Raw genomic sequence first — 24,104 nt, 5'->3', positions numbered from 1 at the left:
ATGTGTGCTCACGGCAATCACTACAAACTATGCATCACTACGAACTGTGTCCCGGTGAGCTTTAACACTACAAACAGTGAGGGGGAACCACACTACCGTGCCTAGCCTCCACTATAAGCTGACTAATGCCACTAAAGGAAAGGAAAAGGAACAAAAAACAACAATATTACAAATACTTAAACACACCAGTTGGTCCAGGCTAACATGTGCAAATATAGCAAGGGACTGATACCAAGGAAAAAATCCATGAGCCCTTGGAGAACTATCAAAAGAACAAGGGTTCATGTCTTAGTACCACTTCACATCACAATCGTACAAATCAGCAGTTCACACATACCTTGATTCATTAGCACGAATAAGACCATACGACCAGGCAAAAGAGGGGGTGGAGAACTCAGAGTCAGCCCACACAGCAGCCAGAGAGAGACAAAGAGACAGCCATGTGGCCACAGGTGTCTTAAATCACTTCAGCCTAATCAGCAAGCAATAGGGAGGGGTTGGCCTGAACACCAGGGTGTGTTCAAGAACCCACTACTTAGTGTATACAACCCTGGTTTCCCCATCACAATCCACCCCTATTTTTTTTTCAATCGTTGGCCCAAACGATTACCTTATTACCAAGGTCTAAAAATGGCTGCATCAGTTAAAAGTACATTAGAGGCAGTAGCCCTTGTTGCCCTGCTGACCACTGGGTGTGGGGGGTGTCTCCCAGCTGTGGGACAGGTGGTCCTCCTTACAGCACCAGTGACTGGTTGATCCTCTATTTGAGAAGGTGGGTGTGTAACCAGCGACCGTCCCTCTGGGGTCGTAATGGTGATGGTTGTAGGAGCGATTCGCAATCGAACCAAGGATGAAGTGTCTGCCTGGGCACATAAATTCACAGGTGCATGAGTCGTGACGCTCTCAGGCCATACCACATACCGGTCACCATCCAACGAGTCAACCTCTTCAACAGGGGATTCCACATCTTCTGGGGGAACAGGGGTTTCAGCTGCATCTGCATGTCCAGGATGGTCTTTCAACAGAGAGCGATGAATATTTCTTGCCTTACTTGGATCATGTACTGGAGTGATGGTGTACACAGATCCTCCATCTCTGGGGGCCTTTATGACCCTGTACACAACTGAGCTCCAGACATCATGAATTTTGTGGCGGCCCCTCAACCCCACATTCCTGAGGGACACCAGCTTTCCCTCTGGTATAAGAACATGTTTTACATTGTGATCATGCAGTACCTTTCGTCGGTTGGCAGCAGCCTGCAGGTGTTTGGTGACCCCTTCAAATGCCACTTGGAGCCTGGCCTGATGCGCCAGAATCCAATCATGTGGCCACTTACCAGTGGCCGGGATGGGATTCCTTCCTAAAAGGAAGTCAACAGGTAAAAGGGATCTCATCCAAACATCAAAAGGAAGGGAGACTCGCTTGTATATTGATGTACTGTGGTGTTGTATAAAAAAAACAACTTGAGGCAGATAGGATGATCAATCCCTTTTCTTTGTTGTAGGCAAAGTGCGTCGGCGGTCATGCAGGGTGCAATTAAATCGTTCACATGAGCCGTTCTCAGCAAAGTGGTACAGAACTTTTAAATACCATAAAGACTGCATAGCTGTTGCACCAATACACTCTCAAAATTTCTTCCTTGATCAGAATGAATACAACTGGGGACAGCAAACCTGCAGAACCACTCGTTTACCAGTACTTTAGCAACAATTGAGGCCCGTTGATCAGTGGCGGTTCTAGGGAGGGACCAGCAGGGGCCAGTGCCCCTGTGACCCCCTGGTTTTTGTCATAGTTTTTGACTCACCGGGGGGAATCAGAATGTTATAATTGGCTTTGTTCTTAGACATTGTGTTTTCATATTCTGTATTTTACTAAATAACCTCTGTTCTGAGCTGGTACTTTTCCACTCTGCTCATACTGCACAATCGATGACCTTAAATGGTCCAAGACCTTAGAATGACATAAACAACTGGGTCAGACAAAACATCTCTATTGGAGTAGATAGGTCTGGTACAATAGATCCACACCTAAAACAGCACTCACACACACACACACACACATTGTTTATCACATCCAAAGAACACAACGAGGACAGCGGCTGGCCTGATCATGCCACTAAAACCTGGCCAATTATACTCTGACAAGTGTGAAAACAACTTCTGTGAGATAAAGCTGAATATAAATATGAAATGTTTCCGGATATCGGGGCTCGGCCTGACGGATTTCCTGCGGGAGCTCTGGCACTCTGAGTCCAGCGCTGCAATATACTTTACATGTGACCACTAATAAATACTTTATTTAATAAACGATTTCCCCAGCTTGTTCTTGGGCTTCCAATGAAAGAATCGGGCTAACAATTGGTGCCGTGACCCGGATTGGCTGACTCTGAGACCATGTCCGATCGAGGACTTCCGGGGACTCTTCTTCAGACAAATCAAGGCGCCTAAAGCACAAGGTGAGCAGAAAACCTCTTGTCTTTCTGCACATTGGTCATTCTAAATTGAATTGTCTGAATTAGGATGTCCTCCGATCACTAAATCAAAAGCACGAAATTACTGTCTGCAGGTTTACTGAGTGTCACATGTAAAGTATAAACACATAGTCTCACATAGGGAGAGTAATATGTCACCGGGGGGAATCAGAAACTGGAAAAAGGCAACGTACAAAGATGGAGGATTTGCAGTTCATTCAAAGTCTGAGTGGCATAGACAAGCGATGATTGCATGGAGGGACAATGAGAGAGCAGTAAAAACAAATGCAACACTGGAAAATGTCCTAAACAAGGAACATAACAAACTAATTGTAGAAAACAGGGAGTACATAAAAACAATAGGGGAAGTGCTGCTACTTACTGCCACATAGAACATTGCTCAAAGAGGACATGATGAGTCTGCAGACTCCAATGATAAAGGGAACTTTATGGCTATTCTGGAGACAGTTGCTAACCATGACAAATCTGTTAACAAAAGGTTGACTTCCATTCATAATGCAAAGTACGCCAGCAAAACAATTCAGGTTCTGAGTTGTTTGGCAGATATAGTTCGAAACGAAATTACAGAGGAAGTGAAAAAAAGTGAAGTCTTCAGTATCATGGCAGATGAAACAAAAGATGTTAAAAAAAGAACAGATTTCTCTAGTGCTCAGATACTACTTCAGTGGAGCTGTCCAGGAGAGTTTTCTCCATTTTGAATCAGCATGAGAAAGGCTTAACGCAGCAGGGCTTACTGAAAAAATAATTCACATTTTGGAAAGTCATGGTCTAGAATACAAAAACAATCTTGTGGGTCAAGCATATGATGGTGCTTCTGTCATGAGTGGTAAACACTCTGGGGTGCAAGCCAGAATCAGAGAGCAAGCAAAATATGCCTTATACATCCACTGCAATGCTCACAGTCTCAATTTAGTTTTAGTTGACATAGTAAAAGCTGTCCCAGAGGCAAAGGAGTTTTTCTCATTACTTGAGAAACTTTACTTATTCACATCTGGGTCATATGTCCATCCAAAATGGCTGGCTATACAAAGACATATGTATGAAGGTCCACCAAGAGAACTCCAGCGTTTAAGTGACACTCGATGGGCTTGCAGATTTATTGCTTTGCGTATTGTTATGGATAGATTGCCTGCCCTTAAACGAGTACTGCAAGAGATAGCCAAAGAACACAGAGGTGACAGAACTATTGAGGCTCGAGGTCTACTGGCACAGATAGATCTTGATTTCATTGCGCATCTTGTTACACTCTGTAAAGTATTCAGAGAAGCAAATTTTTTCTGTGTTATGCTACAGTCTCCATCACTTGACTTTTCAATAGCTGTTGATTTAGTTTATGCTTTAGTTCAGACATTGAAGGACTTCAGACAAGAGTCATTTTTTGATAGTTGTGGGATGAGGTGTTGAGCATTTGTGAACAATGTGAGTAAACACCTACAGCCACCTACAAAATGACAAAAAAGGCTAAGCTCGAAGCTCAGTCAATACTGTGTACTGACTTTTGTTGGTCAGAGTGTGTCAGAACCAGATAAAGACTACTTTCGTATAAGCTTTTTCTACCCTGTCATTGATGAAATGCTCAGTGAGCTTGACAGACGGTTTTCAAAGACAAACTGTGACTTAATGAATAGCATTCAAGCACTGAACCCCAAAAGTGATGCTTTTTTGAAAGAAACAGCTCTGTCGTCGTTTGCCAGATTATATGATTCAGATATTGATGACTTGGGCCATGAACTACATCAGTTCAGGCAAATTTTGGAGAGAAAAATAAAGACTGGGATGCAGACACCCTCTAACACAGTAGAGCTAGTACAGTTCATTGAGCCATACAAAGATGTATTTTTTGAGCTCTTCAGACTCTTCAGCTCTTAGTTGCTATCCCAGTGAATTCTGCTTCCTTTTTCTACACTGAAGCGGGTGAAAACATGCCTCAGGTCCACAATAAGTGAAGAGAGACTAAGCTATCTGAGTGTACTTAGTATTGAGTCAAAGAGGGTAATTTCTTTGAATACGGAACACTTTGTAGATAGATTTGCTAAACAACACAAAAACCGCAGATTATTGTTACTCTAGTGGATGAACATGGATGGATGTGCAGAGTTTTTGCTTAAAAAATTGTGAACCTTTCCTTTAACCTTTACATCTTGTTTGGGTCAAATGTGACCTGTTTTGACATTTGACAGCTGTAAAAACACACCAAATACTGTTTTTATTTGTTTTCAGTTGGTCAAAAGTTATTATCACGCTGCTGTTTTCTGTCATTAGTTTACTACCCAATTAAAATAGTTGAAATTGTAAACACTGTTTTAGTCTCACTTATCCCTTGTCTGAATGAGGCATTTGTCTTTTTTCCCTGGGTTGTATGTGCCCCTCTTTCTTTCTTTTTTTTCCCCCCTTGTCCTGTTCAGCATTATGGCAGCAGAATTGTAATCTGAATACCTTTGATGCCAAACAGATTTGCTTTGCCAAGGGAAGTTTTATAAATGTAAAGCTCCCCTTGATGCCCATTTATTTATTTCTGTTTACAATATATAACATGTAATAGAACTGAACCGGACCGGGGGACAAGGAAAGAAGAAGAGGAAAGAAGAGGAAACAGAAGAAAAATAGAAACAAAAACCAGACAACCAGCTGCTACACCTGTAAAAAACAAAACAGACAACAATCCATGGCCTCTGAGGGGAATCCAGCCTTAGCGCCACCAGGAGCACCTGAAAGCAGACAAGAAGAGAAAAAACAAACACACAAACAGACAACAGGGGGGCTGCCAGTTTAGCAAAACTTGCAAAGTTTGCAAAGCCAAGAAAAGACTGCAATTCTGTTACGTTGGGCGTACTTTGCCACTTCGCAACAACATCAATCTTACAAGGGTCTGTAGCCACACCTTCTTTGGAAATAACATGTGCCAAATAACCAACCTCCTCTTTGAAAAAACAGCATTTCTCCAACTTGGCCTTGAGGTTTTCCTGCTTCAGTTTCTCCAGTACAGCATCCAGGCGTTCCATATGTTGGGCTACAGACGAAGAAAAGACAATCACATCATCCAAATATAGCAACAGGGACTGGCCCCAAAGATCCTCTCCATGAGTCTTTGGAATGTGGTAGGAGCATTACAAAGCCCAAAGGGCATTCTGCTCCATTTGAAAAGGCCAAATGGGGTACAGAAAGCTGTTTTCATCTTATCTTTTTCAGTGACCGGCACTTGATTGTAGCCGCTAGCCACATCCAGAGTAGAGAACCAGTGAGCCCCGGAAAGCACACCAAGAGACTCTTCGATATGTGGCAATTTGGCCAAGGATGGCCAGCATGGTTTTTAACAATGATAATCCCATATGTAATGATTTTCTTTTTGCTCTGCACCTTAATTCTGTGTGTACTGAAATGGCTGTCTAATGTGCTCATGAAAAGGATGATTCATTCCTTCACATATGTTCAGGTGAACGCCAATGTTGCTGATCAAAATTCAACTTCTCTTCACATTCCTGACCCCGATCATTACCCCAGCTCAGACTCTGACTCTGATGATGACATCTTGTAAATGTTTTTATTTTGTTTTCTTATGTTGTTTTTCATTGTTATTATTTTCTCTTCTCTAAACAACTGCCATGATGATACATTTTGAAACAGCATACCGGATACTTAAGTTGTGACTGCTTTTTTTCCCCTTTTATTTAGTTTTCTTCATTTATTTAATTTAAAAATAAATAAAAGTCGAACAATACACACCCAAAGAACAGGGCCCCCCTCACGTATGAATGCTCTGATTTCCGTTTGTCTGCATCTTTCCATTCCATAACCACTGAATGATGTGGACTGATCTTTTCCTTGCAACGAAAAATAAAACTTGGCAGAAAAAGAAAAGTTGCTCATCAGAGGTATTAGGAAGGAAGCGTGAAAAACTATAACCACGTGCAATTTTGTCCTTAGACGCCGAAAAGGCGTTTGATAGGATTGAATGGGGATATCTTTTTGACGTCTTGAAACGATTTGGATTTGGAGAAAAATACATAAACTGGATAAGATTACGATATACAGAACCAATGGCAGAAATTTTAACTAATGATCAGTTTTAATCACCCTTTAGATTGTGTAGGTCCACACGGCAAGGCTGTCCCATGTCTCCATTATTATTTGTTCTTGCCATTGAACCTTTAGCTATGGCTATACGCCAATCAGCTGAAATGACGGGAATTACAATTGGGAGACGGGAACATTGTTTAGCTCTTTTTGCGGACGACATTGTTTTGTTTTTAACAAGCCTAGTTACCTCACTTGTAGCATTAAACCAAATTTCAACTGAATTTAGACTTTTTTCTGGATATAAAATTAACAACTCTAAAAGTGCTTTATCAATACTATATAAAGAGGAGAGGGAACGCCCACTGATTCAAACTCAGTTTACCAAAGCTACAGAGGGGTTTTCCTATTTGGGAATGAAAATAATTCCAGAGATTGATAACATTGTATCTGCCAATTATGCCCCGCTGGTTAAAGGGATAGAGGATATGCTTGAAAGATGGAGTTCACTTCCGATTTCCATGATTGGATGAATTAATATCATAACCCAAAATCTCTCTTCGTCTGTCAGCCCCTTTCTTTAACAGACTGAGGAGAATTATCACCAATTTTATTTGGAACAATAAGCGCCCTAGATTACGTCTTTCGCTCCTTTACCTACCATTCGATCGGGGAGGGCTCAGACTGCCCAACATGAAACTTTACTACTGGGCTGCTCAACTCTGGGCTGCCATGTTCTATTTCCTGAACAGCGATGTTCCAATCTGGGTGGAGATGGAGAATAGTTTAACAGAACTTCCACCATGTTCTTATTTATTCAGCACAAAGGAAAACACTCCTGAAGCAAACACGTAACCCCTTTTTAAGGAACACCATATCAATTTGGCATTTGGCCCACATCTTTTTGAATGAAAACATTAAACTATCATGCTTCACTCCTATCTGGGGAAATGATAGTTTTAAACCTGGGAGGCAAGATGCAGGTTTCAAACAGTGGAGATGGCTCAGGTGATCCTGAAACATTCCATAGTTAAGCTGCTATAGGCTTAGACTGCTGGGGGACCTCATTTGTCACATTTTTGTCTCACTTTCCTCACCCCCGCCACCATATGTGGAACCGGCACCATCTTTAATCGAACAATTTACAATTGACCATTTACAGGACAGGGGCCAATTATCAAAGTTATACACACACTTTTAGATGGTTTGAGGGAAAGCTCTCATTCTTATTTGTCCGCTTGGAAGAATGATCTACAACTGGATATATCCACATAGGAATGGGAGAAGACCGGTCTTCTGACCCAAACCCAGAGTATTAACATGAGAGTCAGACTACTACAATACAAATGGCTTTTTAGAACTTACATTACTCCCGTCAAGCTAAATTATTTTAATCCCAATATTCCAACTCACAATTGTTTTAAGTGTAACATAGAAAGGGGCACTTTGTTGCATTATATATGGGAATGTAGGAAGCTCCAGGAATTCTGGAAAGATACACTTTTCTTGATTTCAAGATTAACAGACTGTACAATCCCTGTTGAACCTAGACCATGTCTATTGCATATATATCGGACTTTGTGGTAAATGCAAAGAAAAGAAAGCTCATAGATTCTTGTTTGTTGCAAGTCAAGAGAGTAACAGCTTTAAAGTGAAGAGATATTCAGGGTCCTAATCCCACCCAGTGGTTAAAAGAAATGTCTTCACACCTAGCTTTGGAAAAGCTAACATACATTCTAAGAGGTAAAGTTGAGGAATTGAATGACATGTGAACACCCTTTTTGCGTTTTATGGACAATCTGCACAATGATTCTCATGAACAAAGATATTGCTGTTTATTTTAATGTCTCCTTTCTTTATCTTTCTTTCTTTTTTCTTTCTCTCTCTCTTTCACACTGCACTAAGACTACAACAATGTGACTCTGCTGTTCTGCAGGAAATGGGATAATTGTACTTTTGCCAGTATTTTTTAAATGTTCTTTTCTTGGTTTTATTTTGTTTATTTATTTAAATATATCATTATTATTATTATTATGTATTTACATATCTTTATCGAGTACTTTTGCTGAGAACCTTGTTGGGGTGAGGGGGTTGAGGTTATCATTATCAGGCCCCTCTCTTGTGGAATAAGCTGCCAGTAAATGTCCGGGAAGCAGACACCCTTTCCACTTTTAAGATTAGGCTTAAAACTTTCCTTTTTTATAAAGTTTATAGTTAGGGATGGCTCAGGTAATCCTGAAACATCCCATAGTTAAGCTGCTGTAGGCTTAGACTGCTGGGGGACCTCATCTGTCAAATTACATTTCTTGTAATTTGGCGCTATATAAATAAAACTAAAATAAAAACTAAAATAAAGTACTAAAATTGAGCAGTACTGTTTGATGGAAAGTTCTACTGTATACACAGAACAAATAATGAGGAGCAGTAAGGAGACTACAAGGTCACCTGCATTCATAACATAGTTCACCTGTGAATTACTAAGCGTGCATATATTACTATATCTGCCGGTATAAATCATCCATACAGAGACTGAAAGTAAATAGGGACAAAATCGCCCCTTATCTGACACCATAACTGACCTCAAATGGAAAGCCTGCTGACTTCAAGTGTGAAAACCATAGACATGTATGTTTATTTTCGAGTTTGAAGTGCCATATTATAGATAAACACTGGACGGCAGCATTCAATTAAGTGAGGGGTGATTACAACTTCCGCTCAGATGGCGGAAGCAATGTAATTTACTAACGGCGGCGAAACGCTCGTCGGTTAAATAAAGTTATTTTTACGCAATTTGTAATTCACGTAACAACCTAAATTGAAAGAATTGCAGATGACGGATCCTGCGGTGGCATCGGGAGGGTCGCTAAATGCTAGCGGGGTAAGAGATGCTTTTTACGTCATAAGCAGACCGCATCCAGGTTTTAGCTAGCATAACACGTCCGACTGAATGAGATAACCTCTATGCGATGACATGTTTCAACACGATACCGAAAGTTAAATGGATCCTTTTTTGTTCAATAAGAACCAACTTTGCTTTTCTGTGTATTGTAAGGTTAACTATAGTTCAACCTCTTCATTCTGCATCGTCCGTAAAGCCAACGTGTGTTTTCTTTGCTGGATAAATGACAGTGTTCCACATATGTTTTAAAAATCTTTCTTCAGAAATTTCCAGAACTTCACCGAAAGTATACTTTAAACTAATTTGACCTATTTAGGCCAATAACACAAAATACTGTGTTTTTCTTGTTCATACTTAGCACGTTGCTCACATACATTCAAACAAAAATGTCCCACATGAATGTAGCTAAGGAAACAGGTCAGAGCCTCCCATTGGATAATTACTGCATGGATGATGATGTGTCAACTGGCAACAAGTTATTTAACCCTAAGTGATGCAGTGAGTAGCTTCTTTTTTTTTTTTTTTTAAACAACCCTGTGATCGTGGAAAAGATGTGCATATGTTTCAGAAGGGTCCTGTTACTGGCATGCATCGAGCAAAGAAAGCATCTAAGGAGACTGCTGAAACTGCTAACATTGGGTTAAGAACTGTCTAACGCATTATTGAAAACTGGAGAGATAGTGGGAAATCATCATCTTCGAGGAAGAAATGTGGTAAAAAAAAATCTTGAATGATCGTGTGGTGATCACTTAAACGTTTGGTGAAATCAAATCGTAAAGAAAACCCATAAAGATGAAGTCATGTGGTCTGATGAGTCCAGAGTTGCCCTGTTCCAGAGTGATGGGCGCATCAGAAGAGGGGCAGATGCACTCGTCACAAGCCTGCGAGGGCAGTGCTATGATCTGTGGTTGCTGCAGTTGGTCAGGTTCAGCAAAATGATGTGCCCAAAGAATGAGGTCAGCTGACCACCTGAATATTCTGAATTACCAGGTTTTTCCATCTTCTCTGATGGCACAGGCATATTCCAAGATGACCGTGCCTGGCTCAAATTGTGAAAGATGTGTGAACTCACATGTGATTCAGGGACATGCTCCCTGAGCCTCATGTGAGTTCAAGGGTGACGTTTTCTTTTCTTCTTTGCCCTCTTAGCGTGGGGGTGGGACTAAAGCAGCCCCCAGCCCCGCAGAGAACTACCACCTGGCCCGACGTCGCACCCTGCAGGTTGTTGTCAGTGCCCTGCTGACTGAGAGTGGCTTCGAGAGCGCAGAGAATGCAGCAGTGGAGACGCTCACTGAGATGATGCAGAGCTGTATGTATGAATCCTGAAGTGTGGCTTCCACCCGCTGATGAATGTTTGAAGTTTCTCTCAATATATCTGTAATATTTTGAATATTAACCCAAAGTCTTCTGCAAAAAACCACACTTTAATCTAGTTTATTCCACACAAAATGACCTTTAAGATAATCTGAAGCAGAACTTTTCTGCGTGGTGTGGGCTGTTGTGTGTCAAGCTGAGTTTGATGCATCACTTCCAGAAACTGATTTACCCAATGTATTTTAATGTGAAAATATTAGTGGCATAAATATAGAATAATCACACTTGAAGGATGTTCTTTAATTAAATATATTTGTAAAATACAGATACGACAACAAACAGTCCTATTTAATTCAATTAAATTCAGTTTTATTTAAATAGCACCAAATTACAACGAATGTCATCTCAAGGCACTTGAATAATATAGTCCAATTGTTCAATTCATTGTAATCATAATCAATCAAATCCAATTAATTCATTTCAAAATAATCCAATTCATTCATGTAGAGTCGATTCAAAAATTAATATCCTAGCTAAGGAAACCAACAGATTGGACTGAAACTTGTCTTCAGTCCAATCTCCCGTCCTGAGCCTGAGGCGACTGTGGAAAGGAACGACTCCCTTTTAACAGGAAGAAACCTCTGGCAGAACCAGAACCAGGAAGAAACCTCTGGCAGAACCAGAACCAGGAAGAAACCTCTGGCAGAACCAGAACCAGGAAGGGTGGCCATCTGCCTCGACCAGCTGGGGTTTGAGAAGACAGAAAAGAGGGAAAAGAGGGGGGAAAAACACCATAACACCATTCAAAGGATACCTGTTGGAACAGGGAAACACAAGTTAATAACCCCAATAATGCCAAATAGGCCTATAGCAGCTTAACTATGGGGTGTTTGAGGATCACCCGAACCATCCCCAACTATAAGCTTTATCAAAGAGGAAAGTTGTTTAGTCTTCTCTTCTGGCACTTTCATGTCTTCTTTGGTCGACTTTTATGTTTCCCTCTAACAAGCCTCCCATCCAACCAACTGAATTACATTCTTGAATGAGTTTTAGGATCCTTTTCATTGTTTCCAATGATGGCTCACTTGTTGGGGCCATGTTTCCTGACAATCAGCCAGGTGCAGCAACACATTCAGGTCTTCAGACATTGAATTCAAGTACTCAGTGCTAGCATTTTAACAGACTCGTTTAAATATTTAAACTTCTGCAAATATTTGTTTTAATAATGCAATTCACAAAGTAATTCTGTGTTCTTTTCTTCCACTTGGAAAAAAATAGCAGAGAATGACAACCAATTTCTGTTTTTTACAAAGCCAGAAATTTCAGCTATTGAATATTATTTGAATACTATTTGTTTTATATCTGTGTGCTGAATGAATGTCCTTCAAGTATGGTAATTCCATCATTTTTGAAGGTGGTTTTTGGCTTTATGTTAACAGGAGAAATTTCCCCAGGAAATACATTATCTGCAGCTTTATAGCTCTATCAAGAGAGATCTTTTATATCTCACCACCATTTGATTTAGATACAATAAACTAAGCTGGGGATGATTTTTTATAAAATGTAAATTATGAGGACTTAAAAAAATATTTTCTGCACCAACAGAGAGCACAGTGCAAGCAGGACTGATGATACTTCTTTGAATTGTTAGTTTGACTTGTATGTTATGAGCCATCCATTTGTTGTTATAAAAAACATACTGAAACAAAGTTTCATCCCTTTTTCCTTTTAGACATAACTGAAATAGGTCGATGTGCTAAAGCATATTGTGAACACACAGCCAGGAGCATCCCGACCCTTTCAGACACGGTGGTAACGCTTATTGAAATGGGTAAGATCACAAGTGCACCAACATGTGGATTATACACCGCTAACAGATGTTAAACTTGTGAGATGTTTAAATCTTTGTGTGACAAAAGGTTTCAATGTCGACACCCTGCCTGTGTATGCCAAACGATCACAGAGGATGGTCATAACTGCACGTAAGTGTACGATCTTCTCCTTATTTTTAGTTTGGACATTTAGGAATTTCATGAATGATGTTTGTAGTTTAAACTGATTTCCAAATAATACCTGAAAAATTTAATGAGGATATTCTATCATTTTGTTGTTGCCTTTTTTCAAATGTGGCAAATTTTTTGGACTTGCATAATTTCAGCTCCAGTGACGAACTCACCGGTGACGCCTAAATCACTGTCAGCTGGACAGAAGCGCACACATCCACCTCACATCCCCGGTTACTTCCCCGAGTTCCCAGACCCTCACACCTACATCAAAACACCTGTGAGTCAGAAGCGATTTCATTAAAGGAACCCTGACTAATGCAACCTTCATGTTCTCGAATGACCCTTTCCTTCAAAAACAGTGCTCACAATTACTTGACTTGATCAATAGATATAAAGTAATTGTTGATTGATGACGTAATCTCAGCACAGGTAATAGTTACTGTTTCAATAATGTCACAAATTTGACCAGCCAGCAGTAAAGATGTTGATTCATGCTGCTGGTTTTGGTTGAAGTGTCCTGGTGAAAAGCAACGAGAAATGTGAAGAGAGTCTTCATGCTTATACAAATACCTTCCTAAAGACCTGTGGCTGTTTTCTGTCCACACCTTCCCTTCCCAGTGGGCAAGAGCTCACAGGTGTAGCTTCACTTGGCCATTTAATTGGATTACTGTGTTTGTTCCAGTATACAAGCACAGGAAGGAAAATTGTTTTCACTGGTGATCTTATGCCCTCTCTCAGTTTGTCTGTATTTTTTTCTTGTTGACCTATGGTATCACAGCTCAAATAACAGGCCAAAAATGTAGCTGGCAGCAAACCTGTGCTATATTGGAGTGTGTGTGCTATATTTCTTTATTTTTTGTTGTACTGGCTCATTCTAGCAGAACTTGTTGTGGTAGCACATTGTTAAATTTCACACTGCTTTCAGTCATTTAGACCTTGTAAACATCACAATCACAGTTGAACACAACCATTCTTGAACCATTAGCTCACTATACAGCTGGTCACAGAAGGCTGGGCTCCTCTGTGCAACAGCTGCCTTTCAAGGCTAGCAGAGGCCATAAACTTTTCCCAACTCTCGCCTTCCTACTGCTGATCTTCATCGCAGTGTACATTTCCAGTGATGTCCTAAGTGTCGTCTTCACCACTTATGCTGTGCTTGGGTTTTGGCCGAATGGTAGTCCTATTTATCTTACCGTTGGGTCCAGAGACTGGGCTGACATTACTACCAATAATGCAATGTGACATAAGCAACTGGCTATGGGCTACAGGTGGAAGGATTCTTTGGTAGCATTTTGAATACCACAACCTAGTGGTCAGTGTAAAGCCATACCAGTAATATTATTGAGAGTTCCTTTTAAAGAGATCCATGGGGAAAAAATATCAGTTCCTTTTTTGCATGTTATTCATTATTAATTCACTTAGATGTGTTTTACTTCTTGCAGACATTCAGAGAGCCTGTGTCAGAATACCAAGTGGTGCGAGAGAAGGCAGCTACCCAACGGAGAGATGTGGAACGAGCCCTCACACGGTTCATGGCCAAGACTGGAGAAACTCAGAGCCTCTTTAAAGATGACGTCACTGCCTTCCCATGTGAGTGATCCATACCAGGATGATCTCTGTTTTAACGTGCCGAAGCTTAAACATATTCCCTCTGGCTGTTGTCAGTGATCGCAGCACAACCAAGCACCATCCCATATCTGAGTGCCCTCCTGCCCTCAGAGCTGGAACTGCAGAGTCTGGAGGAGACGGACTCCTCTGAGCAGGATGACCAGACTGACAGCGAGAACACGGCAGGAAATATCATCGCTGTAAGTCCTCACAGCTGGAATCTGGTTTCTGATGCTGTTATCTGTTGCTGAAAGGTTTATCTGTTGTACTACAGTTGTGATAGTGAAGTATATACAAATCAACAGACACACAAGCTGGCACATAATAAAAATCCCACTATTTATACATTTTGAGGGATTTATGTTTTTTTCCTTCCCAAATAGAAAGCTCTCTAAGAGTAGTTGTCATAAACAGATGTCGGTCGCATATGTGTTAAGCTAACTCTAGAAAACCCAAATGCCTCTTTGGCAGATGTTGCTTTTGTGTGTCAGATGTCTAAAGAAGACCATAACTTACTTTATTCTGTAACTAGCTTATTTCTTAACAGAATTAAATTAGGTTTGTATTGTAAACATGAAAAAATGACATTAAGCTGGTTATTTAAAAAAAATTAAATCTGTGCTTTCTTTATTTTTAGAAAAATTAACTAGTTTCATTAGTGGTTGATTTCTTTGGGTTTGTTTAGTAGTGGCTGCTCCTGGCCTTTACACACAACAGCACAACTCAAGACCCACAGCATGGGATTTTTGCTCTGCCATTTGTACCCAGATGTCACAACACACTAACATACTTTTTCTGAGCTCTGTTAACTGTGTTTGGAGTATTTTTGTTAAATTAAGCTTATTTGCTCCTTATGATGGATCAACTTCCTTATGGGTTTGTGGTTTGAAGCTTAACACCAAACTTAATGGTGTTTTTCCCAAAAATGTCATGTATCATAATGACTGCTCACTTCCATTTCTGTTTCTGTTTGCATCGTTCAGGACGATCCAGGTGCTGACAAAGAGAATTCTATACTTCCTCCAAGTGGCATTGTTCCATCTACCAAGGCCAGCGAGGACAATGTGATTGACAACCCATACCTCCGGCCGGTCAAGAAGCCCAAAGTGAGGAGGAAGAAATGAGTTAGGACCTACCTGTGCTAACAGACTTGTATATTCCTCAGTAGTTGGTGTTATCAGCAGTCCAGTCAATGATTTCCTCCACAGAGGAGTGGCCCAGTGTTGAACAGGTATCAACAGCTGCTTTTCTTGCCATTGGAACCTCTGCCATTGACTGTAATGTGCTGACTGACACAGTCTGTTGAAAATAACTGTTTTTTGTTTTATTTTGTCACTTTTTCAGCAAGAACTCACTTTGTATATACTTTGTGTAAAGTCATTTGGTAAGTAACTTAAATGTGTAACAGACTATACAAAATTCCAGTCATTTTGTGAATAATGAAAAATGGACTTTGGTTTTTAAAAGAAAATTTTGACAAGGGTTTTTTGCGGTTTTATTTCAGGCAAAATTCAAGTAAAATAATCTGATAACAAGATGTTGTGTCATTGTCACGATGAGTTTAATTTGTCAGATTTAACTAGTAGTACAAACCCAGATAGGCCAGTCTTTTCCTTTGTTTAAGAAACTTCTTTTCATCTGTTAGCTGAGGACAAAAAACAAAACAACCAAAAGAGCATTTATGTTCATTCTTTTAAAGCAAGAGAAAATGTTTTAACAGCAGTTGTGTGTATTTTTTTCAGCACTGTAATGAAAACAAACCGTGTGAGCTCTGCACATATACAGCCATACACATACATTTGTTGCCATATTGAAAATGTCCACAAAGATGCCAAGAGACGTTAAAACAACATGGTGCTTTGTGGGGAAACCGAAGTCATGAACCGTGGCATTTCTGCCTCTGGGTCCTCCAGGGCAGTTTCAGGCCCAGGAATCTACATAACGGGCCAGTGTCAGAAGCACATCATTTCCTGGTTTACAAACTTCTCTGGCTTTGCATTAGGAAAATTACAATTCAGTTGAATTTTTGTGAAATTCAACCAAATATTTAAATTTCAAACTGGATGTATGATCATTTATGGAACTCTGATAAGCTCCAAATCCAATTGAAGGTTTATTTATTTAATGAGACACACACACACACATTCCAACTAGTCAGAACCCATATTTAGGGTATCCTGATGTTAGTTTGGATGAATCATAATTTCAAAAATCTACTGTTGATGTCTGACAGTTAACAGATTTTGACATACAAAAAGATCAAAGTTGATGTTTTAAAACTCCTTGGATGGATATTTCATTTTGTGAAACACAAATTGTTACTTCCTTGCCAACATGAGATTAAAAAAACTCATCACTCAGAACAGTTTCACATACAATGGGAATAATAATAATAATCCATAAATGGAAAAACTCAATGTGAAAGTATTACATGCACAAGATGTTGATGTACAGTATATTTCAGTTTGGTTAACAAGCATGGGTCGAAACATTGACTATTCATAAACTTACTTTCACCCTGAGTGACGTATTCTCTAACGGAAGCAGTCTGGACCAGTCTGGGCTGCCAAAGCACTTTGGCCAGCTCACTTTCTTGTTTTTCACTGTATCTTGAGCGTATGTCCCAGGGCAAAAAAAAATATATATATATATATATACACCCCTCAGCTCAGTTGTGAAGTGTGCATCTAGCTATGTCTCTTTTCCTCACCCTGGCGTATCTTCAGCTGTACACTGCACGTGTTTAAATGTCTGTGTGACTGAGCTGAAAAGTGTTTTTCCAAGAGGACGGCTCATCGACTTGCTCTGATCTGGCTGATATTGCTGTGGTGAAGGGGTCACTATCTAGGGACAAAAAAAATGTATTACAGGAATTTATCCCACTCATAAGTGTGTATGGATTAAAATGGACTCTTAAATGTAGGCCATGCTCCAAAAATCTCATGATGCAACATCACAGCTGACAGAGGCTCATATTGTTTCACATCTCTGGTCTGGTCTGCCATGGGCCTCTTTCTCTTGATTAATGATTAACTTTATGTGAAATAGAATGGAACTCTTTAAGCTAATGAGATGATCATTAACTGTGTTCCACAAATTAAAGAAGAGTTGACTCATTTGCGAATTTGATATAACTTGCCTTGTTACAAGGTGCAAAGCGCGCAGCTGTCCTAGCAGAGAGCCCATATCCCCTCTTACTCCCAGAGGTCTTCTGTAAACTGTGTGGTGCCAAACTGAAGGAAATTAAAATATATAAGGCATGTGTTGGACGAACGGCCGACAAATATCTCTTTAATAACTGTTAAAGTATGAAAGTGATGTAAAACATTTCTACATATGAATTTACTTTACGTTAGTTCATAAACACCTTTCCTGGTGTTAACAAAATAACTTCAAAGTTTTAAAGAAACAAACTTCAAGGTTGTCATCGCAGCCAGGGCCAAGATGTGGCACTTCCTGTCCTGTAGACCGACTGTACTACAGTTCAGCTGTAGTACAGGGGGAACAGTTTCCTTTCCTGGGAATTTGAACTATTATGTTATGAGCCGAAACCGCTGGTATTTGAAAGATAACTTCTTGTCAAGGAAGAACTAGAAACTAAATGAGAAGGTAGAAAAAAATCTTGCACACACCAGCTTGGTCGCTGCCTTCCTCGGTGCAGTCTCACTGTTTTGAATCACATTAACTATTGCAACAAAAAGGTATTTCAGGGTTAATGTTTCACCAAGCCGAAAACAATTTGTGATCGTGTTTCAGATTTTCATTTACAGTACATTCAAAAATCTTTTTTAGTCATCAGCAATTGATGCACACAGCTAAATAATTGGGTTGTTCTCATTGATGCGATTCAATTATTTGAATACAGACTTCAGCATTTTGACATTGTTTAATCAGTGACACAACCAACAAAGTATTCTACAATAATACATCAGCTCAAAATCAAAAGCATCCCATCATAATGTTTAGATATCTTTGTTTGCCATTTAAAAAACGTCATGGCAACTGCACATCAATATCACTGACAAAACTGAGGCACCGTCATTAAATAAGTTGATGATCGTTTGACAAAGGGTCAACTTTAAGAGAGACGTTCAGCAGAGAAAATCTTTTTATATAAATAAATTACTTGTCAAGAGAATATTTTATTGCAGTGAACTCGTGTGATTGAACCCTGATAAGTAAAAGCAAAACTTAATACTAAGGAGTATTAAGTACTACTAGGGAAGTATTATATTTCTGTAAGAGAGAATCCAGTTCAGAAAATATCACAAGTGATCTATTATATACAGGCACTTCTTTCATTACAAGTAGTCTTATTTAAGCTGGGAACAATCAAAAAGTAAGAACTGAGGCATGGTCTGACAGCATTCAGCGATCACATTCATTTTGGCAAAGAAGGCATTCTTTGGTAGAGTGCAAATTATTCTAGGGAAAATATCAAGAGCAGATGGCAAATCTTCAAGCACATGCACTGCAAAATCAAACGGTAAAAGTTGCATCAATTTTGGCACGATATGGAGAGTTGAAGTGGAATGTGTTTTGGAAGCTATCAGCATCAAAAAACCTGGAAGGGGTCAACAATGAAAACGAAATGAGAATATCTGAGAATGTGATTCAAAGATCCAAATGTATAAAAGCAACCTACTTGGGGGGGACTAACGTACACTAGAGTGTGTGCATGTTTGTGTGTGTTAGGAACACTTCACTCCGACTGAGGCACTGAAATCGACGGCCCTTTGGGGTCATCAAATCGATCCATGGTGTTTAGCTGCATGATCATGTGCAGACCGTACACAAGGACTGTAAGCACAAGTAATGAGGTGAGCAGGCCCATCCAAATCCCTGGAGTGAAGAAGCCTGCACAGTCACTGGCATAAGAGAAGTTTGTTCCATTGGCCAAACCAAAGCCCTGAATCTAGAACACAAAAATAGTGTTTGTGAAATACTTCATGACTCTAAATCAAAACAGTCTTGCCATAGTGGTGACAGTCAGTTGTACCTGGAAGTCGATAAAATTGAGCCTAAACTGGGATGAGGTTTGATTGGAGCTGTTTGGAACAAGGAGTGCATTTTGGAAGCTGCTGACAGACTTGCAGTGGAAGGAATACTCGGCAGGGGCGTAGATGCTGTGCCTCCCTGTGAAAGAGGCAGTTAGACCATTCTTCTGCAGCTGCACCGAATCCAGGGTGAACCAGTTTCGTGCAGACACTGGATAGAGCCGCTGACTCATTGTGAAACTACAGTTCAACAAAACAAGGGCAGTGTGTACGTTAGTGAAAAAATATCAGTTTCTACAATACAGCATATATGAGACAAGAGTTGAACTGATAACATCTTTTAACTTCTGGTGTATGTATATGTCTGCATGTGTATGGTCAAAACCATGGCTGAAAGAACAACTGAGAAAAAATAGCTATTGGTTGGTTCGAGATTGGCCTAAGCAGAAGGAATATCAACATTTTATTTCACAACGGTGTACTATTGCTGCACTATTGAGGTGGAGCAATGGTACAACTCCTCTACTGTAGACCTGGGCCAACGCAGTTACATGTTACTACTGCTCATCAAAACAGCTGAAACATTTAGAAGGCAAAGAGTTGGTTAGATTTAACACTCAAAAAGTTTAGAGAACTGAGAATCATCCTCAATAACGGGGGCCACACTTCTAAATTCCATGAGCCTTTTTAATAAAACATTTCAACTGTTCCTTCATAGAAGTAATTTATTGCCTTACCTTAGTGTGTAACCCGATGCATAATTGAGCACAAGCCTAAGTGAGAAAACGCAATACATTAAAAAGACTTCTTTCCTTTCAATTACATTAAAGTGAAGTTCTCTTGTATACTGGTATATGGTGGATGTTTTCTAGAAATGATAAAAGGTCATCTTACACTGAGTTACTGCTGTTACACATGGATCCAGTCAAGGATGGGGTTTCTGTGGCGAGGTCAACCCATTCTGAAGTCCTTGAGAGGCTGACATTGAGATTTTGCACCCACAGCATTATGCAAGGACTACCTGTTTGATTAAACATGATGGGTGGCTTTACATCAGATACAACTGCTTGTAGTAAGGACCGGCCCACTTGCTGGTTTGATACAGACGTTTCTGAAATGACCTGCAAAAGGAATACAAGTGCTTTATGTTCTCAGTTATTTCTGGCCAAACATTCACTGTTTTTTTTTTTAACTAAGTACACCCTCTTTCAGTGCTTAAGTTTTACATATCAGTGTCAAATCAATATCAAAATAAAAAAAACCACATCTGGTCCTTGTCTGCTCTTAAAATGAGCTAAATAAAACGTAATATAAACAACACCACATGAGATATTCTGCCATGTCATGTTCAATTACCAAAAAACAAGTAAAATGTAGAAGCTGTGTGTTAAAAAAAAAAAAAGTACACCTACTCAGTATACTTAATAGCTTGTAGAACCACCTTTAGCAGCAACTAGCCGAAGCATTATTTTTCTTTATGACATCATCAGTCTTTCATATTGTTAAAGACAAAAAAGTTTAGCCTAATTTTAGACTAATTCAATTATATATTGAAAACCTTGAGGGCATTTGTTTTTACACACTCCCTAAGGTCTCACCACAGTATTTATTATTATGTATGGTTGAGGTTTGGAATTTGACAGGGAGATTGCAACACCTTGGTTATTTTCTTTTTCAACCATTCTGTTGCAGATTTCTTGCCATTTCTGGGATCATTGTTGCATTATCTAATTCTAGTCAAACTTTAACAGTTGGACAGAAGGCCTCACAATTGACTCAAGACCATCTTGGTATTCAGAGGCGTTCATGGCCAACTCAATGATTGCAAGTTGTGCAGGTTTGGTGGCTACAGAACCAGCCCAAATCATCATCCCTCCACCACATGCTCGACGGCTGATATGAGGGATTTTGTGCTGATGTGCCACATTTGGTTTTCGCCAAACGTGGCACGGAGCTTTATGACCAAACACCTAAATATTGGTCTCTTCTGTCCAAGGAATATTGTTCTAGAAGCATTGTAATTTGTCCAGAGACAAATTTGCAAACCTAAGCTTTGCTGCCATATTCTTTTTAGAATGAAAAGCCTTTCTCCTGGCAAACATCCAAAACAAGCACTACTTGTTTGGTCTAGGAAGATTGGCAACTGCCTTGAATGTTTTCCATTTGTAAAAAAAAAATTCTCATTGAAGAATGACGGACTCCAAATAATTTGGAAATGTCCTTAAACCCCTCCAAGATTGATGATCAGAAACAATTGGTTCTCTAAGATTACTGCTGGAATTTTTTCTCCTTGGCACTGTCTTAACACACACCTCAATGCTCCAAACCCAAAACTGCTTTTTATATGGGTGGTCACACTTGTAAATTGATTAGGAGTGCCTGGCTCCTGGTCATCCTTCTCGTTTCTATGGACACTGTAGAAACGCTTCTACATTTGAGCTTTTTTTAAAAAAATTTTTTTAGACATAACGACTCAGGTCGTGTGTTGTCATTTATCTGAAGTTGAATTAATTTTAAGACTAGGTAAGGATCAGATTGCTTTTTAATCATGTTAAAATTTAGTTAAAACTTTGTAATTGAAAAGAGTGTGTACTTCTTTCACAAGACCATTTTATATAAGGAGAATTATGAGATTTTACTCTTGAAGGCTGGAGTCCTGTGTATATGGCAGTGTAGGGAAGATCTTTTCCTTTCATGACACTTAGAATTTTTCCAATCATTTTGTCTGTGGACAACAAGATGTATTCAAGTTAAATGCTACACATCAAAAACTTTTTCAACACTAGACATCTGATTACAACTAAATATTGGTCCAAAATTATTATAACTGTTAAAACATACCATTGTCCCGTAGGTCTTCCTTGCACAACTTGTGCATACTGTTAAACAATAAAAAATAAAAGGGAAAGGATCAATTTGTCAATGTCTTCATTTCAAAATAGATTACCTAGAGTATTTCAGGAAAACAAAAAGTCTTACTCGCTACAGTAAGGTAGATTGATGAGCAACAGATTGCTGACAGATGTGTTGATGCTCAAGTGTGATAGAGTGTCTGCATCTACAAGCAGAGGTGGAACACCAAGCGTCTCATGTAGCAGAGTGGGGATGGCAGAGAGGCCTGCCCACTCTAAGGCAGGAAGTGTCACTGATGAAGAAGAGGACTGGAGTGTAGCCTGAAAAGGAATAAGAGGAAAGAAATAGTTTTAGCAATCTTCATTTTGTACTAATTAACAATCATAAGTTAATCAACAATTACTGATTTATCCTAAACCTACCTCTAGGTTTAGAAAGGCACTTTCCTGCTTGTTTCCAAACACTCCACCAAAAACTGTGAAGTCATCTTTGCTTAACTGAACACAAATAGAAGGCAGGAATATATTTTTAGTTTTGGAAAACACAAGATAGGTACAACATAAATCAACTCTATTAACCAGCTACAAAAAGATAATTCAGCACAAACAAACGACCTTCACAGTGTGCTAACAGGGAACTGTGAAACAGGAAGTGACCCCATTATCACACCAGACTGAGAAGACTGTTAAGTGTCACATGAGTATGCATTGCTGTAGCTACTATGTTTAATGCAACCTTTGAAACACAATAGGGATAACAATAGGGTTTTTTATGTAGCAGACACCGACCTTGTCCTGCAGAAACACAAGGACAGTGTGGGAACCAGAGCCAAAGACAGAGGTGAGGTAGGCAGCCAATTCGTCATTGGATGTTATGTGACCAGCTGCAGGTGAGGCCACCGCTGGTAAACTTGAAAAGCAAAAAAAAAAAAAAAAGATAAATACAATTACATATCTAATATATCTAATAGCGTCAACACATTTTTGAGAACTGCTGTCGATCTCAAAACACTTCGCCTCAGTTTCATAGTGCAACACAGTATGCCATCCTTAAGAGGAAAACAGGACACACTGTCACTCAAAACGGAATTTAAGTCAGACTTAGAATAGCCGAATAATAACATTAAATATCATCTGAATAGTTCACTTCAACACACAACTGTTAGATATACACCTTTTACCTTGACACAGTACGATCCTATAACCCCTGCTGGTATTTCACTCCTTCCGTCTCTCATACTGTATGTGCCTCCTCGTTTTAGTGTGAATAAATTAAGCCTTTCCCCTCTCTGTAAACGTTGTTGCCGTTTTTACATGCAAAAAAAAGGTTGTTAGAAACGCAACTAGCCCTAAATGTTAGCTTTAGCAAGTCGTTTGTTAGCCATTGTTAAGGGGAGTGTTAACACAGAAATATAGAATGGAAATTAAATATTACCCATCACTGGTCCACATAAGAAATGGCACTTGTGCAGTGGCGCTCCCTGAAGGTAAACGGGAGACAAAAAAGAAAATAAAAGCCACTAGTCGCCCTCGTCTACAGAACATCGATCCTGCCATTTTAGTTGAGCTTTTCCGTACTGCTCAGCTCACGTGACTCCAACCAGCTGACAGTCATGTGCAACGCTTCAGCACTTCCTGCTTCTCTCATTCAACTGCCCATCACGTAGCGGCCTTTCAATCCAGTTTTGCTCCCCTTTTCTTGTTCCTGTTGCACTAAGAGTTCAGGAGTGAATTAACTTTTCCAAGCAATGGCACATAGACCACTGTCACGACACGCCGTTCTGCCGTGAAGTTAAATGTACCTCATCACATTGTTCAGTCAAGCATGTCTCGTTGCAGCCGAACATTTGATGTACTATACACCGACTTCCATACTTCTTAGGATGCCTTATACCGAGTGTGCTGTGTATTTTATTTAATAAT

At 39.7% G+C, this 24,104-nt stretch overlaps 3 protein-coding genes across 3 annotated transcripts; 1 reads left to right on the top strand and 2 right to left on the bottom strand.

Moving 5' to 3' along the window:
• Nucleotides 1-9,232: 9,232 nt before the first annotated feature.
• Nucleotides 9,233-15,871, top strand: taf8 (TAF8 RNA polymerase II, TATA box binding protein (TBP)-associated factor). Its single transcript, XM_072366407.1, has 8 exons — nucleotides 9,233-9,383; nucleotides 10,554-10,713; nucleotides 12,451-12,549; nucleotides 12,638-12,700; nucleotides 12,877-13,001; nucleotides 14,167-14,314; nucleotides 14,390-14,532; nucleotides 15,316-15,871. The coding sequence occupies exons 1-8, from the start codon at nucleotides 9,336-9,338 to the stop codon at nucleotides 15,454-15,456; spliced, it is 927 nt and encodes a 308-aa protein (XP_072222508.1). The 5' UTR covers nucleotides 9,233-9,335; the 3' UTR covers nucleotides 15,457-15,871.
• LOC140271908 (ciliary microtubule-associated protein 3-like) lies at nucleotides 15,867-18,717 on the bottom strand. The gene is given in 9 exon segments (XM_072367211.1): nucleotides 15,867-15,977; nucleotides 16,844-16,962; nucleotides 17,044-17,172; nucleotides 17,468-17,556; nucleotides 17,558-17,565; nucleotides 17,747-17,819; nucleotides 17,821-17,849; nucleotides 17,965-18,017; nucleotides 18,696-18,717. Coding segments are annotated over 9 exon segments (588 nt in total). The 3' UTR covers nucleotides 15,867-15,911.
• On the bottom strand, nucleotides 18,238-23,780 carry LOC140271265 (V-type proton ATPase subunit S1-like). Its single transcript, XM_072366406.1, has 10 exons — nucleotides 23,617-23,780; nucleotides 22,971-23,091; nucleotides 22,605-22,679; nucleotides 22,309-22,502; nucleotides 22,171-22,208; nucleotides 21,969-22,054; nucleotides 20,224-20,450; nucleotides 20,067-20,102; nucleotides 19,332-19,569; nucleotides 18,238-19,247 (listed from the first exon to the last, which is right to left on the bottom strand). The coding sequence occupies exons 1-10, from the start codon at nucleotides 23,736-23,738 to the stop codon at nucleotides 19,035-19,037; spliced, it is 1,350 nt and encodes a 449-aa protein (XP_072222507.1). The 5' UTR covers nucleotides 23,739-23,780; the 3' UTR covers nucleotides 18,238-19,034.
• Between the last annotated feature and the right edge of the window lie 324 nt (nucleotides 23,781-24,104).

The sequence above is a fragment of the Leuresthes tenuis genome, unplaced genomic scaffold (genome assembly GCF_036924035.1).
Source record: "Leuresthes tenuis unplaced genomic scaffold, fLeuTen1.0.hap1 SCAF_16, whole genome shotgun sequence".
NCBI lineage: Eukaryota > Metazoa > Chordata > Actinopteri > Atheriniformes > Atherinopsidae > Leuresthes > Leuresthes tenuis.
This window is presented reverse-complemented; position numbering and strand designations above follow the sequence as displayed.

Excerpts from the sequence above, each read along its gene's own strand:
- taf8 (XM_072366407.1), top strand. The coding sequence starts at position 9,336 with ATGACGGATCCTGCGGTGGCATCGGGAGGGTCGCTAAATGCTAGCGGG. Across the intron at positions 12,550-12,637 it reads GGTAACGCTTATTGAAATGG|GTTTCAATGTCGACACCCTG; the intron begins GTAAGATCACAA and ends GTGTGACAAAAG. Across the intron at positions 14,315-14,389 it reads TGACGTCACTGCCTTCCCAT|TGATCGCAGCACAACCAAGC; the intron begins GTGAGTGATCCA and ends GGCTGTTGTCAG.
- LOC140271265 (XM_072366406.1), bottom strand. The coding sequence starts at position 23,738 with ATGGCAGGATCGATGTTCTGTAGACGAGGGCGACTAGTGGCTTTTATT. Across the intron at positions 22,680-22,970 it reads TTGTGTTTCTGCAGGACAAG|TTAAGCAAAGATGACTTCAC; the intron begins GTCGGTGTCTGC and ends ATTTGTGTTCAG. Across the intron at positions 19,248-19,331 it reads TCAATTTTATCGACTTCCAG|ATTCAGGGCTTTGGTTTGGC; the intron begins GTACAACTGACT and ends TTTGTGTTCTAG.